Source organism: Tympanuchus pallidicinctus, unplaced genomic scaffold (genome assembly GCF_026119805.1).
Source record: "Tympanuchus pallidicinctus isolate F22 unplaced genomic scaffold, pur_lepc_1.0 scaffold8, whole genome shotgun sequence".
NCBI classification, from domain to species: Eukaryota; Metazoa; Chordata; class Aves; order Galliformes; family Phasianidae; genus Tympanuchus; species Tympanuchus pallidicinctus.
Window position 1 is genome coordinate 20997729 of NW_026294802.1, and position 10794 is coordinate 21008522.

The 10794-nt window shown below is 37.9% G+C and overlaps 1 protein-coding gene across 7 annotated transcripts in view; it reads left to right on the top strand.

Moving 5' to 3' along the window:
- The window catches only part of ATP2B1 (ATPase plasma membrane Ca2+ transporting 1), a 60169-nt gene extending 50293 nt beyond the window's left edge, over positions 1-9876 (top strand). For 5 of the 7 annotated variants that reach the window (XM_052668531.1, XM_052668528.1, XM_052668529.1 and 2 more), the window contains exons 19-22: positions 191-298; positions 2154-2336; positions 2657-2743; positions 6931-9876. In XM_052668531.1, coding sequence (XP_052524491.1) covers positions 191-298; positions 2154-2336; positions 2657-2743; positions 6931-7242 — 690 coding nt within the window. In that variant the 3' untranslated portion in view covers positions 7243-9876. Of the gene's footprint in view, positions 1-190; positions 299-2153; positions 2337-2656; positions 2811-6930 lie in introns of all 7 variants that reach the window. The other 2 variants (XM_052668534.1, XM_052668533.1) reach the window with 2 other exon arrangements.
- The last annotated feature ends 918 nt before the right edge of the window (positions 9877-10794 follow it).

The following is a 10794-nucleotide window of genomic DNA, read 5'->3' on the forward strand; positions in this document are numbered from 1 at the left end:
TCTTAAAATACTGAGAAAATTGCTTAGATTTGGAAATATAACTCAAGCTGCTGAGACGGTAGAAGTGTGTGCTTAATGAGATAGTAAATCCAGTGTTTTAATGCAGCATTGTCTATGCCGATCTTGAAGCTTCAGGGAGTTTTCTATTAATGGATCACTGACACATGTTTAATGGTATTGCTCTTCACAGATAATTATCGTGCAGTTTGGTGGAAAGCCTTTTAGTTGCTCAAAACTCTCAATTGAACAGTGGCTGTGGTCTGTTTTCCTGGGCATGGGAACACTACTCTGGGGCCAGGTAAAATAGGTTTTTTCCAAATGTCAAATCCATTTGTGTTAATGAATTTGTATTTTTCATGTAAAGCATTTTACCTTAAACATTCTGATCTTTGAAGTGGACTACGTAAATTTGTAGAAATTAACAGTAAATGCTGCCTAAATTTATCTGGGTTAATAGCTAGAAAGTCTGTGGTTAGACATTTCCTTACCATGACTTGATTATTTGGTTATAAGTCATAACTAGATACTGTGTCTGGTTTAGGACAGTTAGGAGGAAGTTTTTGGACAGGTTGCCCAAGGAGGCTGTGGATGCCCCATTCCTGGAGGCATTCAAGGCCAGGCTGGATGTGGCTGTGGGCAGCCTGGTCTGCTGGTTGGTAATCCTGCACATAGCAGAGGGTTGAAACTTGATGATCATTGTGGTCCTTTTCAACCCAGGCCATTCAGTGGTTCTATGTTTGTGTTCAGTTATTTTTAACTAGAAGCAGCTGTAGTTGCCTTTGAATATGAAATTGTCTTCAGCCAGATAATAAACACTTTAAGAATTTCTATAAGAACATAAGGCAATTAATATACTAATGTTTCAATACATTTAATGTGGTGTAGAATGGTTTTCTTGAAAAATGAGAACTGCTATACGTGCTAGTCTTTTTTGTTTAAAGATATCCTAGAGTAGCAAGAAATGCAGCAAAACTCAAACGTTTTCTCTTTAAAATTCTTCATTTGCATAATTATGAAATATACTTTTAAGCTTACTGCATTTTGATTATTTTCTTTCTTGGGGTTTCTTTGCTATTGCACATGTAACAGTGCTTGCAAGCTTATTTACATGAAACTTTAGAACTCTGTGTAGTTTCTCATTAGTTAATGACATGGTTGTCTAAATTCTTCATACCACATGAAGAGTTTTCCAGTACAGTTTTTTCCCTTCTAATTTGTAAAGAATACCTTTTCAGGATGAATTTTAGTTGTAAATAAATACATAAATGCGTATTCTAAATGTGGGTCTAAACTTTTTAAGAAGGTTTTTGGAAAACTGATTATTTTTTAAAAATTGAATAGAGTCATGCTGAGGTTTAAAGGTTGCCTCAAAGAGAGTCATGTAGCTTGAGATATCTTTGATTCCAGAGCATCCTGGAAAGGCAGAGCTTCCCTGCTGCAGTTCATGCTGCTCTAGCATCTGATCATAGTGAAAGGGCTTTTGACTTTCTGCTAATAGTAGAAACTGAAGTCATAGTAACAATGTCAGTATGAAAGGCAGTTTATCTTGCTTTTGGAGCAGTGTTTTTCCTCTGCAGCTGCTGAAATGGTCTTCTAGATTAATGATGCTCAAGGAAAGCAGGCTTGGAACTGATGTGGATCTGCTAGATGGGATGTATCAAAAGATGATTCTCCTTCACTACATAGTTCAACAGAATAGCCCTGAAGGTGGGGATGAAAAGGAAAGCTGGAACAGACACACATAGCTTCTCTTTAGCTTCAGCTAGATTAATTAATTAAAAATAAGTAGCAATTTAATGTGAGCAACTAGCAATTTAGTAGTTTTATATAAGGGTTTTGGAAACATCGCTTGCAAGTGGATCAATACCATTCAGGAGACAAAAGAATGCCTGCCTCTTCTATGTTTCTGAATAAGCTGTGGCTACTTCTAATTAAATGTTGTTGAGGTTGTAAGAAAACTTAGGCTTGTGCAGCTATTCAGCTGGAGTGATGGCTCTACATTGACACTTATCCCGTTCATGTCTTTTTTTTATTCAACTTTGCTAATCATATATACAGGATATTATGTTAAACGCCTATGATTATGTTCTTTTCTTTTTTTTCTTCCCTTAAAATAATAATAATTCTGATCCATACTTCTTATTCGCTGTTAGTTGATTTCAACAATTCCAACTAGCCGCCTGAAATTCCTGAAGGAAGCTGGTCATGGAACACAAAAGGAAGAGATTCCTGAGGAAGAGCTAGCAGAAGATGTGGAGGAGATTGATCATGCCGAGCGAGAATTACGTCGTGGTCAGATCTTGTGGTTTAGGGGCCTAAACAGAATACAAACTCAGGTATGGTCTTGGAAAAGGTAGGATGCGGTGCGTGTTAGGAGGGAAATCGCTCCTTCCATCCCTTTGACTAAGGTGGCAGTTTTAAATGGTGTGGATGAGACTCTCGAGGGGATATGGATGACTGTACAATCCCTCAGGGTTCTCTGTTTTCTTCTGCTCTAAATTCAACTCTTACCTGTTTATCTACTGTATTTAAAAAAAAAAAAAAGTGCCTTTTTTCTTCACTTTTTGTGTGCTATAGATGGGGATGGTCCTCTCTTGTTCTCTCTCTTTCTCTCTCTCTTGCTGAGCAAGCTGTCACAATCTCTGATTCCTTGCAGATGGATGTAGTGAATGCTTTCCAGAGTGGAAGTACCATTCAGGGGGCTCTAAGGCGGCAACCCTCCATCGCCAGCCAGCACCATGATGTAACAAATATTTCTACCCCTACACATGTAGTGTTTTCCTCTACTACTGCTTCTACTACTGTGGGGTGTGAGTGTGTGTTCCTAAAGTGCATGAAGTTAACATTTCCTGATTCACATACCTAACGTTTCTCATTTTCTCCTTAGTACTTAAACTCATCGTTCAGGCTTTTCATAGAGCTTTTTCACAAAGTGGAGTCCTCAAGACTTTTTTTTCTTAGAGGGCTGAGAACAGGTGGAACAATTGCAACAAAAGACTTTCACTTTAAAGCTGTGAGCCTGCACATCCTGTGCCTTCATCCATTCGTGTACAGAAGAATGTTTAGGATAAAACAGGAAAACCGTTGTAAATTTTCGAGTATATGCCTTGAAAGTCACCTTACATGGGTGCCTTCTGTTGAATAAGCAAATTGATTAAATGTATAATCAAAGTGTATAATCGTAGACCTAGTTTCATTGTCTTGCACTACGCACAGCACATGATATTTGAAAAGGCGAAGAAACGGATGGAAAAGCAATGCAGTTTTAAAAATATGAATGTAGTTAGAACATGGAACACTAAATGCATTTTCTTTGTAGCTTGTGAGGAACTTCTGAGTTTCTGCTTTCAGTGGACTTTTTTTTTTTTTTACTGAATAACACAACTTTCTCAACATCAGGATTCAGGTGGCGAAACAAGGCTTCTTAATTGCGTACAAGTCAGAAGAAACGTAGCTCATGAAAAAGAAGAAGGGCTTAAGGACTAAGTAGTGAAATTTCTGTTCACGTTTGAAGGGTTTCTTTTCCTTTCTAGGTTCTTCAGACAGCAGTTCATAAGCCATCAGTAACAGTACAGTTCTTGTCTCACCTCAATTCTGCCCTCTTTATATTGTACTCTAAGTGGCATTTCAGTTTCAGCCTTCCTCTTTGTAGAAGTTAGAGATTAAATTACTCATACGTAGGCTTAAATTATGGAGTCTGAAGATGTGTAACAGTTATAGATACTAGCCTCTCAGTATTCAACTGTTGTTGAAATCATTTTCCATCTTAGTTATGTATTATATGTTTAACTGCCCTAACTTCCTATAGACCAGTTAAATAATTGTTTTTTAAAATAACTGTGAGAAGGCTTCTTTTCCCCACCCCTGCCCTGCTTTTTAAGCTTTCAGATTACCAAGTGGATGAAGACCCTTAATTTCAGGAGCTGCCTTAAATGTTTTCTTCTGATTTCTTTATTTTTATGTTTTTCTTTTTGGCATGGCCAGAATTTCTGTGTTAGCTTGCACAAGCTAACTTGTTCTCCCTTGGCGACACAGATACTTCCCTACCCTGCAAGTGAGCAGTGTTGAGAAGCTTAGCTCACAAATTTGCATGCCTGAAGCACACAAAATGAAAAGTAGATTTCACAGTAAGGATATGCAGGATTGCATCTCCTACTTAAAATGGTAATGAGTAACCTGTATCCCTAACTACACTCAAGAACATTAATTAGACATTGAGAACTCTCTAGAGAGCAACTTCATGCCATGCTGTCATTTGAGCAGAACCTAATGGGTACTGCATCATCTCATTGCATCAAATGACCAATGCAGATACAAACCTACAATAGTAAAAAAACTAGTTTTTGATCCTCACTATGAAATACAGCCTTCTGCTATTCCTGCTAGGAGATCCTCTTTTGATAGTTAATGTATATTAGTGGCAAACAGATAGGTTTATTCATTTTGTCTTTTTTGGAGCTGTTAGCTGGAAGGTAGTTCACATGTACTGAGGTTGCTACTCCAAAGGAGCTGTCTGGCCAGGAAGATTTGCATTCCTTGCTATTCTTTCTGGTACCTACTATAGGATAGGCCTGATGATATAACAAATTGTCCTGTTTGCTCCTCGCTTATGCAATTTTATTGTTAGCTATCTCATCTCATTATCTTTAGTAACTAAAAATAAAGCCTTAAAAGTGATAGATGTTTCTCTTTTAAGTGTAAGATAAAGTGCTGGTAGTCTGATTCTAATCTTCGTGGCCAGACCTTATGAGGGTCCTCGGTTTGTAGGATCATCATGCAGGTCAATTGTTTGTCTTTTGTGAGTCACATTTTTATTGTGGATATTCTTCTATCCTTATGATAATTACAGCTCTCCTAATAAGCTAAAAAACTGTGTTTCATTACTGCTTATGTTCTAACATAGCATCTGTAAGCAATGAAAAACAAGTTCCATGAGGCAGTCGTATTTCATTTTGCCACTGAAATCAGTGGCACAGTGGGATGCAACATGCCAAATAAAGGCATTGTAAACTTTCAGTCTGACTCTGTCACTCCTACTGATTCACTTGGAAAGTGACAAGAGATTTTATGCAGCACTCTGGATTTGTTTAAATCTCACATAACATGCAAACTCTTAAAGTGTGCTCAGTTTTTCATGTGATAAACAGTAAAGCATTAGATGCTGCTGTAATGATTTCTCTCTCAAGCACAACGCTATTTCCTGTTCTCTCCATTTTGAATATTACGTATCCTTCCTGTCCTCTTGAAGTGATTTTCATCATCAGTGGAGCCCAGTTGTATACCTGCAGTATGAAAATGTGGACGTTATAGCTTTTTAGTAAAATTCTTAGTGAAAGTTAGGGCGGGGATAGGGGAAACAGCACCTATTTCTGGATCTCAAAGAACGTGGTCAGAATCAAATGTGTAGAGCTGCTCTGATAACAAACTTGATACACTGCTGCTGGAGAGTCCTTCTCTGTTTGCACTAAAAGGATGTTTGGTGTATCTTAACTCTTCAGAAGTCATCATTCCTGTCCTGCTTGACCTTCCAGCTTCATTCCTTCACCTGGAGTTGCTTCTTTTTTACTACTAAGGAACTCAACACATCCTGTATGGAAGCAGTAATCCTGATACACCTCTCGAAGTCATCTCAGATGTCCTAGAAAATCTTTTAAAATTTGACTTACTGTTCTGTAACAGTAAGTTGGTCTGTACTACAGAGTTTTGCTCTGCTTCTTATTGTACTACACAGAACTTTTTGTGTACTTTCCTGAAGACTTACTCAGGTTAATTAGAGATGTTGAGTATTGAGCAGGCAGAAGCTAACAGAAGCTGGAGAATGTGTTTTGATCAAAGTATTGGACAAAGGGGTCATTGGTTTTCTATTAAATATTTTATATAAAGTCAAGAATGAATCCTGAATTCATGTAGTTGGTCAGGGAAAGGTGGAGCGCAGGAGGTAGGAGCAGGTGGCTTCATCCTTCACATCGCAATTAGAAAAGTGTAAATTCCAGTCATCTTGGACATGCACATTTTGTAAAATGAGCTTGCACCTTTTCCCTATCCAATTTCATGTCTAATTTCTTTCTGAAATGTTTGTTTATGGTTTCTTTAAACTTAGTGTTCTGATTTGCACATGTTAGTTAAACAATGAAGAGACCTGAAATTACAGTCAGCCTGGGGATTTTATCCATGAATTCAGTGGGAGTTGAAAATTCAAATAAGCTAAAACTGATCACCTGCTTCTCTCGTATTTAGTGCTGCTTGAACAGTCTCTTCCAAATTGTAACCTGTAGTAGCTACATCTTCAGTATACAATACAGCATTCAGTTTCCTAGTTCTGGTGTTTAGCTTCCAAATCATTAGGTAAGAAACTTTCTCCAGTGTGTTAGATGGGTATATACTCGAACATTTACAGCTGTTTATAGTTAGTCATATCCTTTTTTTGCATGACTTCGTTACTGTCTGGTCATTGTGACATTGGCTTACACATGCTTGGCTTCTTCATAGTCAGTTGAAATCCTAAATTCCCAGCATGAGAATTAGTAACTCTTTTACCCTTTAACTTATTTTCAGCCTTTTCCACCCCCCCCTCAGTATTCTATAAATCTCACTGAAAATTATTTAATTTGTGAATAAGTAATTGTTGGCCTCCTTTAGAAAAAAAAAAATGCTTAGCCCACGTTAAGTAATTGAACAATTCTAGTGCCATGTCTGAATTTTAGGCCCTTCAGCTTCTTGCAGTATTTTCACAGTTTCTATTCCTACTCTGTAGACTGGCAGTGCTCTACTGAAATGCTCTTCATTTTTTACAGTTTATTGCAAGTTCCACTGCATCACATACAAATTCGAATCACTCATGTCTAGCTGTTTGTGGACTCAAACTCATAAGAACCATGTCACTACCAGTAAATCTGCAGCACGTTAACACCTTTTTTTCTTTGTTTACAGATACGAGTGGTGAATGCATTTCGTAGTTCTTTGTATGAGGGGCTAGAGAAACCTGAGACACGAAGTTCAATTCACAATTTTATGACGCATCCTGAGTTTAGAATAGAAGACTCCGAGCCTCATATTCCCCTTATTGATGATACTGATGCTGAAGATGACGCTCCGACAAAACGCAACTCTACCCCCCCACCCTCTCCCAATAAAAATAACAATGCGGTTGACAGTGGAATTCACCTTACAACAGACATGAACAAGTCTGCTACCTCTTCATCCCCAGGGAGCCCGCTACATAGTTTGGAAACATCACTCTGATTGTAAGCTGAATGTTAACACACTAGCTGCATTGTAAAGAAATCGAAACTGGGTCTCTTCACACTTTATGATGGACAAGATGAGATTCTTGTCTCGGACTTCAACAGAAGACACACTTGTACGAATGTAGATTTATTTTTTTAAAAAAAGCTTTCTGCCAGACTGGAGGGTGCTTTTCTGGGGGTGGGAGTAATAATGAACTCTGACAGATGAACAGTAACTCGGCATAAGTGACCTGTGGATCATCTGTTGTACTTAAGAATGGTCCTGAACGGTGTGTTAGCAGAGCTTTAGTTTATCATGATCCTTTTTTGAGGGGAAGGCTGGGAAGGGCAAGGAGGCCCTGGATTGTTGAATTGATACTTTAATTTCTGCTGTTGGCTGTTAATAATTTGGATTATTTATGTTTATAAATGATACAGATCTGTTTACAAGGTTTGTAGATACTTTTTTGTTCCTGTTCATAGATGGGAAGCTTCCTTATAAATGATGCAGAGAAAAATAATAATAATTAAAAAAAAAAAAACTAGTCCTTCAAATACTGCTGTATTTTCAGGAAAAGGGTGTTTCTATTGAAACTGTACTAAATTTTGCCTGCAATTTACCTTGTTAAATATTGTAGATAAATTGCTGATACTAATAGCCAAATAGATAACACTAATGCTTTGTAAAAACATGAGCAGTGGTGTTCTAATGAAGTTATGGCCTCTGTCCTGATTAGTTTCTTAAATACATTTACTACTTAATGGTTTTGAAACAACTGTTTAATTTTTAAAAATTTTGAGAAACTTACTGAATAACTTTTGTTCAGAACTTAGTAGGATTGTTTAATGCAGGACATCAATATGTGATGGAACTTGCTTGAAATATTTCTGTTATCTCGGGCAAAATGGATTAAATCAGAATACATCAGAATCTTAGTCCTTTGTTTTTGTCTAAACATGTTAGTTTAGTGCTGTCTTGGTGAACTGTGAGTGGAACTGTGATTTTTTTCTAATCTATAAAATCCTTCATGCAGCATGAGGGCTGTTGGCATTTTGAAAGGTTGTTAGTGGGTAGCATACATGTTCTCCTTTTTGTTTTTGAAACTTGTTTGTAAACATGAATAAACCTGCCCTTTTGTTAAAATAAAATTGCAGCAATGGTTTATTACAGATTTTTTTTTTTTTTTTTTTTTTTTTTTTTTTTGCCCTCATCTCCATCACAGGAAACACTGAAAAGTGCTCTCTTGTATTACTGGTTAAAACTACTGTTAGCTACAATTTCAAGATGGTAACAGCCCCACTAAAAGCAGGACTGTGGGTAAATGGAGTTGCCGTGGCTGCCTCAGAATGAATGTAAGATTAAGGTACTCACAAGTCTTCGCTGAGCCCAAAAGATGCTCCTTGGCAATGAATAGTCTGGCTGAGATTCTGAGATACAGAGATTTATAAGTACATCCCCTTGTAAAAGGAGGAAAAGAAGAACTGACCGATGGCACTGGTGAAAGTACACTTTCCACTTGAATAATATGCACCAAAACTAACCTGCTAGTGATAGACTGGAAGAGCCACGGTCTGCCTCCGCTGCATCCTTTAAACAGCTAAGGATGGTGGAGCAGCGCTGAATTTCCTGTTGCTGTGTTTTCCAGGTCCGTTACTGTTCAGAAGAGCATGAGTTTAATTCTGCGTTTCTTTTCGACAGCTCTGTATTCATAAGCGTAGTGTTTGCGTGGATCATTTTTCTTCTTTCCCAGAGTAGTCCATAATATTGAAGACTTTTTTTTTATTATTTAAAGCGGTCCCTTGGGAGGAACTACATTGGTAATGAGGGAGGAGATGATGATAGCAGAGCAAACTGCAGAAATGAGCAGTTGAGGAGACAAGCTCGAGCAGATCTTTTCCTTTGTGGTGGGATAACTTCATGCTTGCGTTTGTTCTTCAGTGGCTGATGTTGAATGTGTAGCACTGTATCCCACTGTCAACCACATCTGAATTCAGTCTTTTCTAGTTTACTGAAGAAAATACATTGAATTCTAGGCAAGGGGAGTTTGCACTTGACACTTTGTATACTACCTTCTCCCACGTGTTTCTAGCACTTCTCTCACTTCAGATATTTCTTACCTAGAGTGCTTGGTGGGGTAATCCTTTTTATGTACGTGGTTTTTCTCCCTACTACTGAAGTCAGTTAAGCATCGGTTTAAAATGTGGAAAGTTTCTTTACCCATAACAGTACGCCACCGTGAGAGGAAGATTCACTGTATCATAACTCAACTTGATTTTGAAAACAGTCTTTAGTTTTTCCCTCTTCTAGTTGTGCTCATGACTGCGTTGTATCTTTTGGAATAAATTCTACACGTAAGACTTTTGGGGGACAGGGGAGCAAATGTAGGCTTTGTACATCAGTGGTCCCTCTTGATTCTGTTAATATCAGTGTGCTGTTCTTTATAGGAAGTGTAAGTGAAACCTAAATAAGGAAAAGTTGTTGGGGGGGTTGGGGGAAGGGAATGCTTTCTTTGTGATCTCAAGAAATCATAACATGTTGCCTAGATTATGAAATGGTTATCACTAAGCTACTGAGGCCTTCATTGCCTTTCTGGTTGTAAGGTTTACTTGTCTATTGTAACTGAAATAAATAAATGTGCTGTTCATCTCAGTCTGTATGGGGACTGAAATTCTTGAATGTCAGTACAGGACTGATTTAAATCTGAAACGCATGCTTATTCTATAAAACAGCTCTTACTGCCATGACTTTAAGCTCAAGAAGTCAGAGTATGCATGGTATTATGATCAAGCAATAGTAACTAATCTAAATGTAGTTCTAGACTGACTTCCATTTGAATTCAGTATCTTGAATGGGATCTCTAATATATTTCCTTATAAGACAAATCTCAGGGCAGATAATGTTGGTTTTGGAGGAGGGGTGAAAAGTTGTTTGTTTTATAAGTGGTTTCATTTTTTCTATATTGATCTTGACAGGAGGAGGAAAAACCTTCAGCATGGAATAGTCTGAAGAGAAACAATGCTGTAATGTCAAACCAATAGGAAAACACAGGGGTCTGTAGCAAGTGTGAGCATCCAAGGACGATGAACTGACACCCAGGGATTTAGAACAGTAGGAAGCTTTCCAGTGTGTTTCCAAGTGAACAAGTAAATGTAATATTCATAGAAGGATAACTCATATTCAGCTGATGGTATTGGGAAGTTTTCCCAAAGACATAATGTGTGCAGCTTCTGCTAGCAGTGCCAGCTTCTGCAGTGTAATGTCTAGACAATACTAAGCCTTGTGAAAATTAAAGTAGAATGTCTTAGCATCCATTCTGCTTTTGCAATAGAAATGCTTGGTTATAAAGAGCTCCTTGCTTTTCCCACCACCATACCCTCCCCCAGGCAGTGTATATCTTCTGATCTTAGAGATTCCAAGCCCTCACTGAAATACCTTAACTTTTTTGGATGAACCTTACCAGCTCCGACTTAAACTTACTTACCTTGAGACAGAAGGTCTGGCTTGCTTGTTCAGGGTCATGTCCTGACAATTTTTGTGCCAGAGTCAAGAACCAGAGAGCTGCTTCAG